Genomic DNA, 19,821 nt, shown 5'->3' with positions numbered 1-19,821 from the left:
TTTAAGTAACTTCTCCCTTATGTTCATTGTGTTAGATTGCAATTCTCCACTCTTCCCTAGATCCATGCCCTTTACAATATGGTTTTGTAATTCTTCCCATCAAGAGGTAAATTTCATTTTCCTAGTCCTTATATCCAGAATGGCCTTGTAATTTGCTGTGGTCAACAGACTGCAGGAAAAGTGACGTTTCAGTTCCAAGCCTGGGCCTCCAGAGCCACTGTGCACCACTTTTCACTTTCTCTGTCATGGGACGCTGCCACTGCCATGAGAACAAGCCAGGGCTAACATGCTGCTGCTGAAACCATGCTCAGCAGAGAAAAGTCATCTCAGATGAGGTCATCCCAGACCAGCCAACCTGCCAGCAGACCACAGATGTGAGAGAGGTCAGCCAACCGAAGACATGTAGAAAATAATTGCTGTTTTAAACCCCTACATCTGGGGGTAATTGGTCATGCATTAGTATGGTAGCAATACATAACTGATTCAGTCATATAGCCAGGAAGTGACAGCATCTCTCTCTCTCTCTCTCACACCCACACACACACACACGTGTGCAAAAATATGATCCATGTGCTCTTATCCATACAGCTTGATAATAGGAGAATAAGAAATTAATTTAACCCCCATTCATGAAGGCATGAATGTGGAGGGGGCACAGGGAAACCAGCACAGGAGGTAACATAGGAAGGAAGAGGAGGGGAGGGGCCACGAAGAACTTTCCAACCCCTTCAAACTGACTTGCCCTCTCTCTGTCCCTTTCCTTTTTTTTTTTTTTGCGGTACGCGGGCCTCTCACTGTTGTGGCCTCTCCCGTTGCGGAGCACAGGCTTCGGACGCGCAGGCCCAGTGGCCATGGCTCACGGGCCCAGCCGCTCCGCGGCATGTGGGCTCTTCCCGGACCGGGTCACGAACCCGCGTCCCCTGCATCGGCAGGCGGACTCTCAACAACTGCGCCACCAAGGAAGCCCTGTCCTTTTCTTAAGAGACCCATCCCTCGACCCCTCCCTCTTCCCTCCCCCTCCCCCAGACCTGGAGGATCCTTCAGAGGGAGGTTCAGACCTCTTTCTCTTCCTTTGCTGGTGTAAGCCATGGTGGTGTGTGCTTCTGTGTGAGAAGTAGGTTTTTGAAGTTCCTGTTCTTTCCGTTCCCAAGTCTCTGGGGCTGAAAAGGAGGAAAAGATATTAGTTATCAGATTTTTAAAATGTAAATAAAATATACTCCCCCCCACACCTCAGAAAAGCACCTCTTCCTGTTAAGCGTCCGGAGGTTTATAAGGCACTACCACCAGACTGGATTCTAGCAAATGCAGATGGTAGTGGATCAGCATTAGCCATTGAGTAGAACTTAGCCTTTGGTCTTTCCAGAACAGAGTCAGTTGAATGAGGATCCCCACGGGAAGACACTTGCTGCTCAGGAATGAGTCAGTACTGGAGTCTCCTGGGGTAGAACCTATAATCTTCCGAGGGCAAGAGGTTGTGTCAGTGCTAGTGATGTTTGCTCTGCCCAGAAATACAGCAGCAGAGGCCAGAGCCTCTGTGCTGAACCTACCACTGCTTCAATGTGCTCCCTTCCCCACTGTCCAAGGAAAGGTAAAATCTCATTCTTTTATTTATTCAACAAATAAAATATCCACTATGTCCGAGACACTGTTCCAGGTGCTGAGGATGCATCAGTGAATAAAACCAAGTCTCTTTCCTCCATCAAACTTGTATTTTAGTGGAGGAGACAACCAATATATATACATAGATATATAATTCCTAAGTGCTTTGAGGAAAAATAAAGCAGATTAAGGTGAGAGGACAGGGAGTACACTTGAGCAGAGACCTGCATTGAGGGAGGAAGACACGTAGATATTGGGGTAGAGGAAGCCAGTGTGAGGAACAGTACACTCAGCGTTCCTGAGGCAGCAGTGTGCCTGGTCCTTCAGAGGTCCAGCCAGCAGCTGAGCTGCAGCAGACTGATCAAGGGAGGTGGAGATAGCCATGGGCCAAGTCATGCAGAAGTTAGTGGGCAAGAGTGAGGGCTACATTTTTTTCTATGAGATGTTACCTTTCATCGTAACCACTATAGACAAATATACAGGAATACTTAGAAAGTTTGTTGACTGAACGGGGGGAAACCCTCACTTTATATCATTTAAGACAAACTGTACCCAGTCATGGCTACACATGAATCATCTGTGTTACTATGTGACTCCTGGGCCCACTTACTCATCAAAATCTCTGGAGATGAAGCCCCAGAATCAGTACTTAAAAAAAAACTCCAATCCTCATAACATATGGTTGTATATGCAAAGAAAACGTGTGAAAGGATTTATACCAAACTACAATATGAACCTCAGGCACATGATTTTAGTTCTGAGTAGAAATGCCATAAAGAATTTAACTTTTTAAAATAGTTCTCAAAATCAGACCTTTTAAGGACAGTTCTGTCTTGGTGAAACTGCTACCAAAGACATCCATCTTGTAATATAGCTCTAATAAAAAGGATCAATTTGATACTGAATTGCAAACTGGAATGCACTCAGTATTTGCTGGGTGAATGTCTTTTAACAGCTTACTGTCAAGTATGTCGGTCACCCTATTGTACTGGGTTGCTGCTATCACAGTAGGAACTAACTCATGACGTTTCCATTACTGCTGCAGTAGTGGAAAAGTTCTAATCTACGAAAGCACTCTGTTGACACAACTTGCTTAGGTTTCAAACTATTTAGAATCCTTTTTGATTTAGATAGGTTAATTAACAAATAGATGAATGGGCTATCTAACCTATCACCAGGTATTGCATTATGCAGACTTATCCAAAAAAAAAAAACAAGGTTATACTAGAAAACCAACTTAGTACACCATTTAGAGAAAAAAATTTTATTGCAATATAAAACGCACTTATAAAATGTCCACAGAAGGCATGTAATTCTTCACTGCTATATAAATTCACTGGGAATACTTTATTCACCTTCTATTGTTATGATGACATCACCTAAAACATAAACGATGAGTTATACTCTATAACAAATGCATCATTGATTTTCAACAATCATTGGTTTAATAATAATTAGTTTAAGATTATATAATCACATCTATATTCTGGAATGTCCACTTACTTTCATGTAGTGTAATAGAGTTTAAGAGCATAATTGCACATGGATGGTAGAGAAAAACATTCACTACTAAATTATTTTATACCTTCATGACAGGTTAACTTTCTTCCTGACCGAAAATAACAGCTTCAGCAGCTTGGCCTATGGTCGACAACACAGCTCCAGGATTCTCAATGCAGTAGTTTGTGTGTATGTGTGTCTATGTGTGCACCCACGGAAAAACTTAAACTACATCTTTCATAAACAAGTGCAACATTACCGTCAATTATTTTGCATTATAGTCTGATTATTTGTAAACAAACAAAACCCCACACACTCTTAATTCTAGAAAACAAAAAAATCTGTCAACTCATAATTATTCTAACATGCTTTTAGTTGAACACACATTGAATTTCTGAAAGGTGCATAGATTACCTTAGATAATAAAGTGTAAAAATGAGTGTTTCATATTTTATACTATGAAATGTACATTTCTGGTATCTGTTCTATGCAGCATAAAGTTTAGATCAAGAAATTCTAAATCCCGGATCCCCACAGTTCGTTTAGAAAAGTCCTCTAAATTATGGCTCTTGCAGCAGGTTTATCAGATTAAACATGGTGAAGTTTTCTAGCTCCCTCTATTTCAAGTATCAGAGAAAAGGAGGCTCAAAATCTCTGTAGGTTGTAATTGAAAATGCAAAGCTGTTGAAAACAGTTAACTGTGTTTTGAAATAAGATATAAATTGAAACAAGATTTGTTTATCTGTGTTAGGCTGATGAGTACTAGGACTTTAAAATAATTTTGTTAAATCTGAATATTTGCCTATAAATATATGGTTTTAGAGAGAAATCAATCGGTTTAAAACTTTTTCAATATTGTTGACTTTAGTTTTGTTTGCTTTTGAATGATATTAATTTAATATTCAACTGGACATAAATATTTGGTCTCACACTACCTATAATGAAATGACTTACTTTTGAAATGGAAAATTTTTAAAGCACTAGAAAGAGCATTTACTGAAGCAGTTTCAATGTGTCTTTCAACATCATCAGAAATCCTGAAGTATATATCTGGTACCCTTAATGTTTCAGAGTGAGTTGATTTTCTGAAATTTTAATGCCATTTAAAAAATGAAAAAGTCAAATAGAAAAGACTGCTGCAATAAAGCACTGTTTCTAAAAGTTGTAGACATGATCTCACAGTCTGAGTGAGCACTGCTCTTCAGAGCACCTTTTCCTAGGCACATGAAGTTTTCAGCTTAGAAAATAATCTAATCTGGTCCTTAACATATTCATTAAGTGGAATGAATATTTTAAGGTCTTCCTCTCTCCCTTGAAGAAAAAAAAGTGATGTATCACCGAAGAGTAATAAGAATTTTATCTTACTTTAGATTTTCTGGAATTGGCCCAACTCTATAAAATTTTAAGAACTATGTGAAAGTGTGGAATCATCACTCTATGAAAACTGTGATGAAATTAAACATCATTATGTCAAACCCTTTTCTAGCTTTAACTCAAAAATGGAAATCATGAGTCTTCTATAACATTAATTTAAAAACACACAGAAGTGAAAAGTGCTGATTTTCAAAAAGTACAATTTTTTCCCCTACTATACATCAACGTGGAATGATTTCAGTTCTCCTGTACTAAAAGCTGGACTTTAAAAAAAACTAGTATTGTAATAATTTTAATCAGTAGTGGCTTCAGTTTCAGCTGGACCCCTAATTAGTCTTCGAATTCCTCTTTTTCCTGAAGGACCTTTTGGTTTTGCAAAACTTTGTTTATGTGCATGCTGCTTGGGGTGTACTTCTTCATAAAGGAAGTCTGCAGTCAACTCATCCCCATTGTCTATCTCGATCTGTAAGAGATAAAATTAGCAAAGTGTGATGCAATGTGAGAAAACACAACATTCAAAACCTAATACAGATTTGGATAAAGAGGATGTGGCACATATATACAATGGAATATTACTCAGCCATAAAAAGAAACGAAATTGAGCTATTTGTAATGAGGTGCATAGACCTAGAGTCTGTCATACAGAGTGAAGTTAGAAAGAGAGAGACAAATACTGTATGCTAACACATATATATGGAAATTAAGGAAAAAAAATGTCATGAAGAACCTAGGGGTAAAACAGGAATAAAGACACACACTTACTAGAGAATGGACTTGAGGATATGGGGAGGGGGAAGGGTAAACTGTGACAAAGCGCGAGAGAGGCATGGACATATATACACTACCAAACATAAGGTAGATAGCTAGTGGGAAGCAGCCGCATAGCACAGGGAGATCAGCTCGGTGCTTTGTGACAGCCTGGAGGGGTGGGATAGGGAGGGTGGGAGGGAGGGAGACGCAAGCGGGAAGAGATATGGCAACATATGTATATATATAACTGATTCGTTTTGTTGTGAAGCAGAAACTAACACACCATTGTAAAGCAATTATACTCCAATAAAGATGTTAAAAAAAAAAACCTAATACAAGCAATGAGCCAGTTTTCAGGTGTGAACGCTCACCAATAAGTGCATAATACTCATTCCAGCAAGAGAGAACCAAGGACCATGTGAAAATAGTTCACTTTCATCTTATTTGGGGGGAGGAGGAGGGAGCTAAATGAGTTGCTTGAATATATAATTAGCTATACTCATTTTCTATTTGGTTCTCTCTTTCTTCTCCAATTTAACTAATGTTTAAAAGTAGTACAGTAGGAATCACCACTATATTCTTAAGTTGTTCTGCTTTGGTACACTACATATTTTCAAGAAACATTACTCATGGTCCTTTCATCACTTGGGTCACTTGAAATCACTCTATAACACGGGCTGGCGAACGATGGCCTGCAGGCCAAATCTGCTCAAGTTAAGAGAGTGTTTTACATTTTTAAAGGATTGTAAAAACAAACAAAATAATAAAACAAAGAAGAATATGTGACAAAGACCATATGTGGCCTGGCAAAGCCTAAAATATTTACTATCTGGTCTTCTGGTAGAAAAAGTCAGCCAGCCCCTGCTATAGAAAGTGATTCTTAAGAACTTAAAAAGCTCTTAAAGGGCTCAGTACCTAAAACACTGGTAATTTGTAAGGACCTGTGTTTTAAGAGTTGAAGGGCTCAAGAATAAACCATATCTTTTCCCATGCCTCACCTGCATTTAAGAAAATAAATTTAAGGAAACGTAGCTCCCAAAATTCATGTTTATGCCCATTCTCTCCTTTCCCAACAACTGGAAAGATTCTCAACCACCCCATGGTTCAGTTATAAATAGAGACTGTAGTTCCTTATTAATAAAGTCTTGAGACAATCACAGGTATGCAGCTTTAGTAGCACCATCCAGCAAAACTTCCTGCAATACGGAAATGTTCTCTAAATTCTGCACCATCCAACACAGTGCCATTGGCCACATGTGGCTAAAATGAGCACTTGAAATGTGGCTGGTGCTTTTAAGGAACTGAATTTTAAATTTCGTTTAATTTTTATATATATTTAAATTTAAATAGCCACATGTAGCTTGTGGCTACATATTAGAGAATACAGATCTACAGGGAGACTGGGGTCATGATAGGCCGTCCTCAAGCACTTAGAGGAGTTCCTAAGGATTTATGATGAGAATAAGAAAAAAAAACTTTCATTTATAAACCACAATACATCACGAACTACACGAAAGACAATAAAAATGTAACAAAAACTGAAAAATTAAAAATAAATAGGTAGGTATTAAATATATTAATAAGATAAATTAGATAAAATAAATTAGATAAATAAATAGATAGGTAATTACCTTTCTAATGACATCCATTTGTAGTTGTCTTTCTACAATCTCTAGCAGAGGGCTCTTGCAGCTAGAATACAGCATCCGTTCTCTTATACTGCATGTGTATCCAGGCATTGAATAAATAAAAACTAAATTAAAATAATAATAAATCCAATTAGCAGCATATCAATTAAAGCACACACTAAACCTCATAAAGCTACAACTAAGCCCTCTGGCCAAGAAATAAGAAAGAATATACTGATGAAATATCAATCAGCAAACAAAGTATTACGTTAAAAAAAAAAGTATCATATACCTATAGACTCCAAATAGTCTCCTTCATGGGAATGTTTATACAGAAAGAAATGATAACGTGCTGAATCTCTGGGAATCCTCTTTGGCAAATCTTTTAGTTCTGTATTTATTGTGTTGGCCAAAATTATAATTTCATTTTTTATATCTATTTCCTGTCAATAAGAAACAAAATGCATTTATTAAGACAGATACACAGAAATTTAAAATTTATAAATTAAAAAACAAGGAGACAAGGGGAAACTTACACAATTTCACTTTTTCCACAGTGAATATATATTGCTTTTGTAGTTTAAAAAAAAATGAATAAAAAATAAAAAGGAAGCAAATAAAAAGATTTAAAATCCATTAAAAACAAACCTTATACAAGCCATAGATACCAAAAAGTGAAGCCATTTCATAACAATCATTATATCTCTTACCAACTGCACATAGTTGAGCTGTCTGTTATTCAATTTTTCCAAAGCCTGAAAAGCTTCTCGAGAAATAGGAAATGCTACTCCTTGTAGTGTTTGATGCTTAGTGTCCACACTCACGTCAGTTTGTACCTAGTATGACAGATTCAATTTACCGATGAAGTTTAGCATTTAGCAGTGTCAGATGGCAAAGAGAAGAAAACCCAACCTCTACAGAGTGAGGGTCATTCCACCCTTGCCCATTTTAATATAATTAAAATTAACAATTAAAACACTATGAACTTAAAAAGCAAATAATTTTCACATTTGTTTCAGGTTCTGCTAGCACTTTGTCAACATGCAGAGTGTATGCCACATTTTGATGAAAATGCCGGAAGTGAACATCTGAGTTGAGTGTGCGATGTTAGTGGGGCTTTGCTTATATGTTTGGTTTGGCACAATTGCCATGAGCTACGTAAGCTCTCAGAAGTGTCTTCAGATTACACTTTTAATTACAAAGTTTTACTTGATAAAATTTATGAACAGTGTGATATAAATATAATATGCATAGAACTTTACTTTGTTCTGCTAGACATAAAATGCAACACAAACACCATGCACTGAGTTGAAAGGAGTACAAACAATATACAAAGACACAACACAGCTCAACAAATTATACTACTGCAGAAGTTCCACACTTAGAGCTTTCATTACTAAGAACATGGGTGTGCACGTATCGGAAGAAGAGAAGAGTACGTCAAGAAAGCTTTCAAAGCACATATTTAAGACTTTTATACTCAGTAAATGACAGCATAGTATAGGGTCTCATTTGCAGTGTTGCAACAAAGTCAAATAGAAATTTTACTTTAAAAAAAAATGAATGGAGATTCTACAGCATAAATGGTATTGTATAATGAAAACATCATAGAACATATGCAAATGCATACCCCAATAAGATCCTCTGGGTTCTGATTGCAAGGAATAAAACAAACTATCAAACTTGTAAAAAAAAAAAACCATGTAAAAATCCATACTCAAATAACTTGAGTTAAAATAATATAAAGATAGATCCTTGCTATCAGGTCAATATTAAATAATATTCAATCACTTTTCAGACTGATTCTTATTAGTCTGTTACTCAGACAAGTGAATAGTAGTTTCTGCTACTTGTTCTTTTCTATAAAATTCCGTTAGAAATACAGTAGCTATTCTAATTTAGAATTGCTGCAGTAAACACATTAGAAATATGATAAACTATAATATGGATGAAATTTATTGACTCTAATATGCTAAACAAGTACTCAAATAACCATCTCCCACATATATCTATATATATGCACACACCCATCCAAGTAATGTCCATAGAAGTTAATTTATAGAGCCTCTAGAAATCCTAAACACACTACAGCATTTATGTTTTACTCTCTTTAGTCGTCAGTATTCTCTGAAATAACAAAACAAACCTTCTTCAGGCAACCTCATTAGATATAATATCCCTCACACTACATGGGTAACACATACTTTTCCCATTTATCGATATTTAGTATTCAAAGTACAAAGTTAAAAACAGTTGTACTTCTCACAGGAAGATTACTAATCTATAACCTACATTATAAAGACAGGAGAAAGCTATTTATGAAACTGACATGAAGTTTAATATTCACTTTTAACTTTTTCCTGAAGACACATTGAGCACAGTCTTGTCAGTCTTGTCTCTAAACTGAACAGAATAAATGTAAGCTATCTAACTTATTTATTCTCTAGTTACCTCTTCATCGATTAATTAAAAATACAATATTTTTAATCACTTAGAATCTTGCAAGGTTTCAAAATGGTAATAATACCTCATTAATTTTAATCTGTCGTAATTCTTCTTCAGCTGCAGTCAGTGGGGCAGGAGAAGACTGTGACAGCAAATATTTCTTATATCCATGTAATGACACATCTTCCTGTGAGCACAGAAACTGACTGTTACTAGTTGTGAGGCTACTTTAGGAAAACAAAATCATTAATTTAACAGAAAATATTTTAACTAAAAATAAACAGTAACAATAATTTTATTACTTCTTTTTTAAAAAAAATATTCTATTCTACAGGTTTCAAAAGTTTTAAGGGGATTAGCTACACTTCATTTCCTAAAGCTTTACAATTATTAGATCTTTTGTGAGTGTGATGGTGGTAACGCCAGCCACATGACGAACCTGATCATGCTTCAAGTCTATAGGACAATTATAATTAACCTGGGGAAGCCTGCCCCATAGTTATTCAATAATCAACATATTCAGATTCTGAATTCTGTACTGTAATGAATTATATAATTTCTCTACAATTATTCATAGAAAATAATTACAGTTCTTATTTAAAATAAAAAATATTCCAAAGAAGTTTACTTCTCATCAAAATTTTGTGGTTTGGAAGACTGAGAATAGAATTGAGAAACCAGGCCACTTCACAACTGATGTGAATAAGCAAAGGATACCCATCTAGTCTCATGCTCTATCCACCAGAATACATTACTCCCTGAATCACAGTAAAAGCTCTAAAAAACAAAAAACCTGTTGAAAAAATACACTGTAATTTTCTTAATTTGGGAGTATATCTATATACATGTATTTACCATACAAATTTTATAATGGAGTAAATTCTTAATCATAACTTAACTAAATTTATTAATCAACAATTACCCCAATTAATTATCAATCAATTTACCTGCCTCAATGTTCTAGTTCAATTAATACAGCTATTGCTTCCACAGCATAAGTGTAAACATCCAAAATATCTAAAACCTACTATCTCTTTTAAGTAGTCTCTCATTTTTCTGAGCCTATCTCCACATCGTTAAAATGAAAAGGTTGAACTAAATGAGAGGTTGAACTAAATGATCTCCAAGGGATATTCTAGTGTTTGAAGACTAACAGAGGAGATTCCAACATATTTTAAAAGTGTAAGTATGATGTTTCAGTTAACTTGCATATCATATGAAACGTAATATTTTCTCTTATTCTTTATGTTTACCGATTCACCAGTCATAATTCACATTAACTATCCCATTACCTCGGTGCAACATGCAGAATCTACATAAAAGTATAAGTTTTGTACCTTTACTGTTCCAAACACTTCATCTTTAATGTGGCCACCTCCAAACTCCTTTTTCAGAGTTGCTCTTGTTGCTGCATACAACATTTTTTGACGAACCTAGTAATTGTGAAAGTTTACTTATAAGTTTATAGATGAAAACTATCATTACAAAAGAAAGCACTTTATAAATGTATGAAAATCTTCAAGCACATTAAAAAGAAATTAAACTGTGACAAAGCTGAAGTCCGTTGACTATAACATGTTAAAATATGTATATACAAATAACCATCATAACATCAGCATCTAAAATATCAACAGCTACTAAGGAAGACTTCAATTTATAAGTCACATTTTTTGAAAAGTAGAAAAAAACTAAATTTTAGAAAATCATTCATTTTTGTCAAAGTATAAAATGAATTCAGGAATTAAAAAAACTACTTAAAACACTATTTTAAAATCACTGAAATGAAGTAAACTTGATAATGACATTTTACTCAAAACAAGTCTAGGTCAGACGCTACTTATTTAGTTGTTTAAGAATCAAATATTCGTGGCATAACTATGGCATAAACCATTCTATGAGGGACAAAGTAGAAAAGAACTACAGTATATACTATTTTTAAAGAGTATGATAGCATCTATGGAAAACTACTAAAGATAACTGCCAACCAATAGAAATCATTTCATAATTTTGTACTGGCAAATCCAGTATTTCTTTCAGACAGCATATACAGAATTAAATAGGAAGTGATGACTTTTGAGAATGATATCTACATAACTTTTAAAATTATTTTTCTACAATAAACAAGAGAATTAATTTTTAAAATATTGAGCAGTATCCATATACTAGCTTTTTATTTTATTCTATTAATCAGTCTACTAACTCTCCTAAGAGAAATACTTGTTTGTGTGCATGCCCATCACTTGAATGGTAGCTATTGAGAATATTTAATAAAATGTTCAGTTAGTTCTATAAGAATTATTTCAATTATTACTCTCAAAATAGTAACCTTCATTCTTCAGAGGTCCACAGAGTCATTTATAATTGCCACAAATTTTTCAATTTAAAATCAATAATAATTCTACTGATTTCAATCAAGGTCAAGATTTCTGAATCTAAGTACATTACCCCTGATTCTACATTACCAATCACAAGGATTTTTTCCATGATCATTCCCATCTATGAGATATGACTGTTGCTTCTTAACTTTCTCTTGGCCTAGGAATATTTCAGAAAAAAATTTTCTAGCTTTTAATGTTAAATAAGTAACCAAAAAATTACTTACATGAGAATGGTCTGGAGACCACGCAATGAATATCCATTCATATCCCTGGGCATTCTGAGAATCTAACCTGAATAATACGTAGCACGGTTGTTTGTCCTCCAACAGGGGTAAAACAAAGGAATCATAATCCTTATCCCAGGAATCTAAAGGCTGCCTACACGCTCCAACCACAAGTTTCTCTATGAAGAACAATTTTTAAAAGATATATAAATGGTTTAAAATGCCAAATGGTAGAATAATGAAGAATAGAAGAACAAATTAATAGTTAGTTCTTAATTGCTATTATTCACATCAAAATATAGAAAGGGCAAAGGTTGTAACACAGAAAATAAATATAATATAAAGCAATATTAAAAACAGATATAAAAATTATAACTAGCATAGTTAAAATAATGTTATAAACACAAGAAAGGAACGTACAAAAATGATTATAAATAGTTGAGTTGGATGGCTGAAGAGAGGGTGATTATATTCTATTGTCCAAATATTTATGCTATAAATTATCAACAAAATATATTTAACTAAGTGTCCTACCGCTCAAAGGTATAATTTCTGAAATTAAACACTGAATTGTACAGTTAAGAAATACTAAATAAAAACAGGTTTAGCTCCTATTTGGCCATAATGCTACAAATTTTAATATTTGTCCAGAAACAAATTGGTACAGCCACTTTGAGGCATTATTGGGCGAATCAAGTGAAACTGCTAATGTACTCTGTCTGCATAGAGAATCTCTTGCACATATATACCAAGGTGTTCACTGCAGCACTATAAAATAACAGTGGAAACTGAAAATAGCCTAAATATTCATCAATAAGAGAATGGACATATAATATGTGGCATAATCATATTATACAATTCTATTCATATTTAAAAAGAATTAGTGAGCCTCTATCAAAACTAATTATAAAAGCAATGTTTACAGGAAAAGGAATGATGCAGAAAAAGATGTCAGTTTATGTGAACTTAAAAACTCTAAACAGCACTATATGTTATTTAGGGATACATATAAAAAACAGATTGAACAAAAATAAGGTTCCTAACATAGTTGTCTCAGGAGAAGGTCAGGAAGTAAAACTGTTTAAAGCGAATGTTCTTATATTATATTACAACAACATTAAATTACAAAAGGCTTGAAGCAAATATGATAAAAATGTTAGCAGTTAATAATTTAAGAAGAGATGGAGGTATTGTTATTTATTCATAATTTCCTTATTTAAAAAATTTTCTCAAAACAAAAATAAAACCAGAAAATAGTGATATTCTAAAATATGCTGCTTTCCAGTATATGTTTATTCTTGTTGAGTGTGTTAACGTATGTAGAACAACTGCCTATTTTTCAAACTATTTTGGTATTTTTAATATATAAGAGAAAATGGAATGCAAATTAGATTTACTTCCAGTTTATGAAAGAACAAGGTATTTTTCCAAAGCAAAATATTTAAGGTATTTAAGAAATTAGGTCAATGGAATATTTTAATATATTCATTTGAGATTAATTAGTTATAATATTAATTATTCACACTCAAACCAGCTGAATTAAAAGACTCTCCCACCCAGTGAATTTCCCTACGTACAGCTTTATTTTGAAGGTATCGATTTATAGTCTGTTACACTCAGAACTTTTTCCCATAACAAGAAAGGGGAATCATTTCTGCAGCATACACTGCAATCAGGTTGAGAAAACGGGAGAGTTTAAAATCCTTCCTTTCTACCTCAAAACTAACTTTACTGAATAACAATTCACAAGTAACTTTTCTTTTGTGTGGGATAATCACCTATTACTGATTTTCATTCCAGAGATGCAAGCACTGATATTAAATACAAACTGTGGTACAGAAACTGAGACACAAAAAGTGTAAGAGGAAGATGTCACACCAAAAACAACATCTTTTTGTTTCCGTGAGAGTCAACTACAGAATGCAGAAGGTAAAGTAAGCAGGGGCCCGTAGGACATGTCCAAAATGTAGAGGAGCCAAGTTAACTAAAGGCGAGCTCTGAACCTGCTTCACATTTATTAATAGTCCAAATCACTGACAATGATTTAGAAGTTTAAAAATACAACAGCCAATAATCCAAGGACAAACAACATTTAAAAATGCTTAACTAACCATTTTCAATCGATATCTTCAGAAGTCTGTATTTTCCATTTCTTGCTCTGGCAAAAATATCTTTAACATCCTCACTTGCTGTGGAAAAAGATACAGAAAAGTAAACCTATTTTTAATACTTACGTATTAATACTTTCTGATGCTACTTGAATAGGGAAAAAATGAAATGTAATACAAAGAAAACATCTTGAAGATGCAGTATTCTCTTATCAGTAATTTAAATTACAAAAATTAAAAGGTGTAACAGTAGACATTGTATACAGCTAAGAAACATAAACATATTTTAAAAGTATATTAATTCTAATCTGTTTTACCTAGATAATTCCATAGCAGAAATTTACACTGGGAATGAATATATTAAAGTTTCTCAAACCCAATAATCACAAATCACAATTTTGAAAAACACCTTTATTGCTTGTTTGAAAAATGCTGAAAACCTGCTTTCACTCTCTTCTGGTCCAATTTCAAGCTTATAATAAACAAACACACCTCCTTCATCAATTCATTTTTACATTTTCACCTTTAAAAACAACAATTAATGTCAAACACCCTATCCTGATTAAAGAAAAAGACAACAATTCATTCAAGCTCGTACTTCTGGTCATACTTCTCTAATTCATATTTCTTAAAAACCTGGAGTAATCTCACTGAGCAAATATATATTTAATAACCTATCCCTTGTGCTATTAAAGCTTCAATTTCGTTCTAATTTTATTCTTGAGTTGTATATTGAGAACAAGAACCACTGTTTAGTAGTGCTTGCTATAACGCTCAAGCATGAAAGTCAATAATTATATATATCAAAACTAACGCAGACAAAACAATGCTTTTAGATTTGCGACTGTTTTGCTTGTGTTTGTGCGTGCAGGAGGAGGTGTGGGGTGGTGTCAAAGGCCCTTAAGAACAAAACACAATTAGACGTTTATCTGGGGAAAAGATTCTTTGTCCATTAACAGGAGGAGCTTGTGTTTACATTACAACTCGTTAAGTGATCGCGAGTAACCCGGGACATATTCGATTCTGATGAGGTGAGCGCTTTCAGACCGCCCATTTTCAAACCAGGAAATAATACAGGTGAATTATAATTGCACATTCAACTGCCTACCCGGGACGATTAAACGCAACCATAGAGATCAAACTTTTCAGTTCCCTGGGTAGTATCTAAGAACAACCAAGACGCCTCATACTCAAGATACAGACAACGGTGTTGATGTTCCAATTTTGGAAGAAAATGCGGAAGAGTTTGGGAAGCACCCTTACTGGAAATGAAAAAGATTCCCGCATCTTTCTTTTCATAATCCAAATCTTGTAACAACTCTAAAGTTGGACCGTGAAAAAGAAAATTCGCCCGTCTCTCGACAGCAAAAAGAGCCCCAGTCGCCTCCACGGTTCCAGGTCTTCCCAGTCCGATAAAAAAGGGGAAAGTTGGGCTAACGGCGGCGGCGGCGGCGGCGGCAGGCACGCCCCCTTCACCCCGGCCGCCGCGGAAAGCCATTTCCTTCGCTCCGGCGAATTTCGGGTCCATCGGCAACGTGGCGGCGGCCGGCCCGGGCTGGGAGGGTGGCAGGCCGGGAGCGCCTGGGACACGAGAGCGCGGAGAGGCGCAGAGGCCCGGCTCGTCCCCGAGACCGACTCCCTGTGCTCCGGGACCGACTCCGGCCCTGCCCATCCCGCCGCCCGCCCGGCTCGCCGGGGGCCTCCCAAGAGTCCCTTCCCCGCAGGCAGCGCCGGCGCCGTTACCTTGGATGCCGGTCTGATGGGACATGGCGGCGGCCGCGGGCTCCCGGCTCCGGCGCTGAGTGCTGCGAGCGGCCCCGGCCGGCGGCTCCAGGAAGTGGCGGCTACTCCACCAGCCCCGCCGCGTCATCAGCCTGCGACCCGCCCCGCCCCGCCCCCGCCCCGCGAGGCCAGCGGCGTCCTCGCGCGGCCCCGTAGCTCTCGCTGCCTGCCTCCTGACACCCGTGCAGTCTTGGCGCAGCCGGACTGCAGGTCCAGACCCCCGGCCCGCAGCTTCAGCTCTCTGCCGGGGGTCACAGTTCACGTTTTTTGCCGCCGTTTCTCCCCCTCCACCACGGTGAAACACTGCTGCCCGGCAGGATGGCTTTGCCCTCTGGGGTCTGCCCTCCAGTGACCCTGCCGACACCGCCTTTCACTGGTTCAGCAAAAACGTTGCTCAAAAACAGAAATGAACGTTTTACTGAACACACGTTTTCAGCTTTAAAAAGATGTGCATGATATCCTTTTTGGTTTACTCTTCCTGCAGTCTATACAATTTAATGTAAACGGTCACTCCCCGCCCCTTTTTTATAAAAAGAATTAATAGATAGGCAGTCTCCCATGAAAATCCCCCACGCTTTTAAATTAAGTTTATCTCAGACTGTTAACTATCCTTTCTTTAGTTGGGCACATTTAGACACCAGGTTTTCCTTTCTCTTCATTCCAAAAAGAGACAGCCACTGAGAGTGAGATTAACTGACTTGAGTACTCCTCTGTGGTCAGTTCTATCATTGCAAACTATAATACTGCTCTGCTTCAGGTTGGCGGTTTATTCTTTAATCAGGTAATTACTCAAGATTCATTCGTAAGGATGAATTTGTAAGGTAACAGCAGATATTATTAAAAAATATTTTTCATTTTCTGCTTTTATGAGCATGTATTTCCCTTTCTAAGGATAATTTTAGTAGTTATTTTTGTACTACTTTTCTAGGACTCTTAGATTATAGTTTCCTAGGTGGAAAGCTGGGTCTTTTGTTTTTAGGGCCTTGAACTGACAAGTATACAAAAGTACAATCTGATTATCAACAAATACTCTGAACAGGCCAATAATATAAATGCAAGTTAACAAAATCACTCTTCAAATGCAATGTATTTTTAATTAGTTAACTAGCCGCTGGGTAATTGATTTCTTTACGAGGGTCACAGCAAACAACGTTGCTATGCCCTGTTTCTTGTTACTTCAGCCTTATTTCTCAAACACTTCCTCATATTCTGGAATAAGCAAAATGTAATCTGAGTTTTATAACTTGTTTGGATTTAAGAAATGTAGGGAGGTGTTTCATGCTAACCAAATTTTTCCTGACACAACAGTTCACCCTAATTTACCGGTTTTGATAGCATTGTTGAGCACAGAGAGTTCATCTGCAATTTTTTGACTGATTGATGTTATTGTGACTAGGGAAAATTGCTTAAGGAGGTTGGCACTACTCAAAAGTACTGATGAGAAAAAAATAATTCTCCCATATTCATGCTTAGAAAAGACCCCGGTATGTTCAGCCCTGGAGAGGAGGAAAGTCCAGGTAGGTTGGATAAGACCACCACGGCATCCACCAGAAAATGCTTATTTTCTGCCAGTACAGTAGTTTGACTTAAAACTGCAAGGGGCTTGGGTGCATTGTTTATGAAACAGCAAACTTCCTCTAGCAAAACAGGAAATCTGAGAAGGGAAAATGTTTGCTAAGATGTGAACAGCATGGCCAAAATGATCTTTTTTACTGTCCATCAACATTTCTACATATAGTTAAATAATTTCCTCTATTTTACTGTATTTTCGTATGTGCAACAAATGGGTTCTTGATGCTTTCATAGGATATTGTTTTATGCAAATGTTTCTGGTTGATATTGACCATACACTTAAATCTCACTAATTTATTATGCCTGATGTTCATTTCAGATTAGATCATTGTACTAACTTTAGAGAAATGGTTTATTGAGTATAAATAGTGCTAGTGGTGCATATATTTTACCTATTTAAGAGAACAGATTATGATAGAAATCCTGTTTATTTGGTTAATCTCTTGCACTTACATCTTTAATTTGATCCCAATCATATGACTGCTCACCTTATCTTTTTAAAATATTGTGTTAAAATACACATAACAAAAAATTTACCATCTCAACCATTTTTAAGTGTTCAATTCAGTAGTGTTAAATACATGCAACCACTCTCCAAGACTCTTTGCCTCTTGCAAAATTAAAACTTTATATTAACATTAAATAACTTTCCATTCCAACCCAACCTCCAGGTCCTGGCAAACAACATTCTATATCTGTTTCTATGAATTTGACTACTCTTAGTACCTCACGTAAGTGGAATCATACAGTATTTGTCTTTTTCTGACTGGCTCATTTCACTTGGCATAATGTCCTCAAGTTTCATCCATCTGTAGCATGTAGAATTTCCTTCCTTTTAAAGGCTAGATAATATTCCAGTGTATGTATATACCACATTTTATTTATCCATTCATCCATCATGGGCACTCAGGTTGCTTCCAACCTCAGTATTCTGAATAATACTGCTATGAACATGGGTGTACAATTAACTGAGTCACTGCTTTCAATTCTTTTGGGCATATGCCTGGAAGTGGAATTGCTAGATCGTATGGTAATTCTGTTTTAATGTTTTTGAGGAAACTCCATACTGTTTTCCATAGTAGCTTCACCATTTTACAATCCCACCAACAGTGCACAAGGTTCTAGTTTCTCCACATCCTTGCCAACACTTGTTATTTTCTTTTTGATTTGTTTTTATAGTGGTCATCCTAATGGACGTGAGGTGGTATCTCATTGTGAGTTTTATTTACATTTCCCTAATGATAAGTGATGTTGACCATCTTTTTATATATTTGTTGGCCTTTTGTATATCTTCTTTGGAGAAATGTCTATTCAAGTCATTTTTAAATTGGGTTGTTTGTTTGTTTTGACGTTAAGTTGTAGGAGTACTTTATATATTCTGGATATTGACCAGATATATGATTTGCAAGTATTTTCTCCCATTTTGTAGTTTTCCCTTTCATTCTGTTGTGTCTTTTGATGCACAGAAATATTTAATTTTGATTTTGTCCAATATATTTTATTTTTGTTGTTTCTCTCCTTAACTTTAGAATATCTTTCCTAATCTTTTGAATATCTTCTAGCTTTCCTTCCCTAAGTTTCTGCTAAATGTCTTATAAATATCATCTACAGTTTCTCACCTCTTACTCCTTCAATCCATGGTTTCCAAACTGTGTGCAGAGATGCCCCAGGCACAGTGAACTCATAGGAGCGCCTGGGGTATATTACACAATTCTGAGGGAAACACAGTAGTACTTGATGTCTTTCTGATACCACACAAAATATTAGCTCGGGATAGTTTATAGTTTCAACATTAGATCGCTCTACGTTGCTTTTCATAATGTCATATCTTTGAAAAGCTGGATATTCAGTGGTTGCTGTGATAAAAGCAATTACAGGGCAAAAATCAGTGTTGAACAGGAAATGACAGTGGCTAGCATCTTATCTAATTCCATAATTTAGGAAGTTCTGTGGTGTGTAACAGGTGCATGCATCCCGTTAGTAAGTAACTGATTATTTAAAAATAAAATCAAATATTTTTCTTTCAATTTTTATGTATTACTTTTCAAACAGTATCTAAGTTGCTAGTACATAAATACTGATTAAGTTGCTTGGAACTGACTACTTAATAAACTGAACTATTAAGTGTTTCTTTTGACTTAGGAATACTATGAAAAAATCACTGAGTTATGAAAGACTCCATGAACTGAGAAAGTTTGTGAACCTCTGTCTTAGAACCTTTGTATATGGCTTTCTCCATACCGCTCTGTTGAAAGCATTTTCTTGAATATGACCAATGTCTTCCTTCTTGATAGCAAAATCGATTCTATTATTCTCAGATGTTTTTATTAGTTTCCTGTAGCTGCTAATTAACAAATTAGCACAAAGTGGGTGGCCTAAAACAACAGAAATTTATTCTCTCACAGTTCTAAAGGCCAGAAGTCCAAAATCATAGCTGCCATCCCTCTGAAGGCTCTAAGGG

General features: G+C 35.9%; 1 protein-coding gene across 5 annotated transcripts; it reads right to left on the bottom strand.

Moving 5' to 3' along the window:
• Nucleotides 1-1,056: 1,056 nt before the first annotated feature.
• Nucleotides 1,057-15,866, bottom strand: TWF1 (twinfilin actin binding protein 1). 5 transcript variants are annotated; one of them, XR_009565652.2, is made up of 10 exons: nucleotides 15,750-15,866; nucleotides 14,010-14,087; nucleotides 11,899-12,077; nucleotides 10,634-10,729; nucleotides 9,379-9,483; nucleotides 7,562-7,687; nucleotides 7,144-7,294; nucleotides 6,855-6,976; nucleotides 2,885-4,936; nucleotides 1,057-1,160 (listed from the first exon to the last, which is right to left on the bottom strand). XR_009565652.2 is itself a non-coding variant. In XM_060307071.1 (10 exons), the coding sequence occupies exons 1-10, from the start codon at nucleotides 15,772-15,774 to the stop codon at nucleotides 4,766-4,768; spliced, it is 1,074 nt and encodes a 357-aa protein (XP_060163054.1). In that variant the 5' UTR covers nucleotides 15,775-15,846; the 3' UTR covers nucleotides 2,848-4,765. The 5 variants fall into 5 exon arrangements, 3 of the variants coding, with proteins under 3 accessions (XP_060163054.1, XP_060163056.1, XP_030691213.1); XR_009565653.2 differs by lacking the exon at nucleotides 1,057-1,160 and adding an exon at nucleotides 1,258-1,455; XM_060307071.1 differs by lacking the exon at nucleotides 1,057-1,160 and adding an exon at nucleotides 8,482-8,502 and having other exon boundaries at nucleotides 2,848-4,936; nucleotides 15,750-15,846.
• Nucleotides 15,867-19,821: the final 3,955 nt, after the last annotated feature.

This window comes from Globicephala melas, chromosome 10 (genome assembly GCF_963455315.2).
Source record: "Globicephala melas chromosome 10, mGloMel1.2, whole genome shotgun sequence".
In the NCBI taxonomy this organism is placed as follows: Eukaryota; Metazoa; Chordata; class Mammalia; order Artiodactyla; family Delphinidae; genus Globicephala; species Globicephala melas.
The sequence above is the reverse complement of the archived record's forward strand: the minus strand, read 5'-3'. Positions and strand labels throughout refer to the sequence as shown.

Coding starts and splice junctions, on each gene's coding strand:
- TWF1 (XM_060307071.1), bottom strand. CDS start 15,774: ATGTCCCATCAGACCGGCATCCAAG. Junction 6,977..7,143: donor AGACTATTTGGAGTCTATAG/GTATATGATACT, acceptor ATTTTAATTTAG/TTTTTATTTATTCAATGCCT. Junction 4,937..6,854: donor AAATGGATGTCATTAGAAAG/GTAATTACCTAT, acceptor TATCTCTTACAG/ATCGAGATAGACAATGGGGA.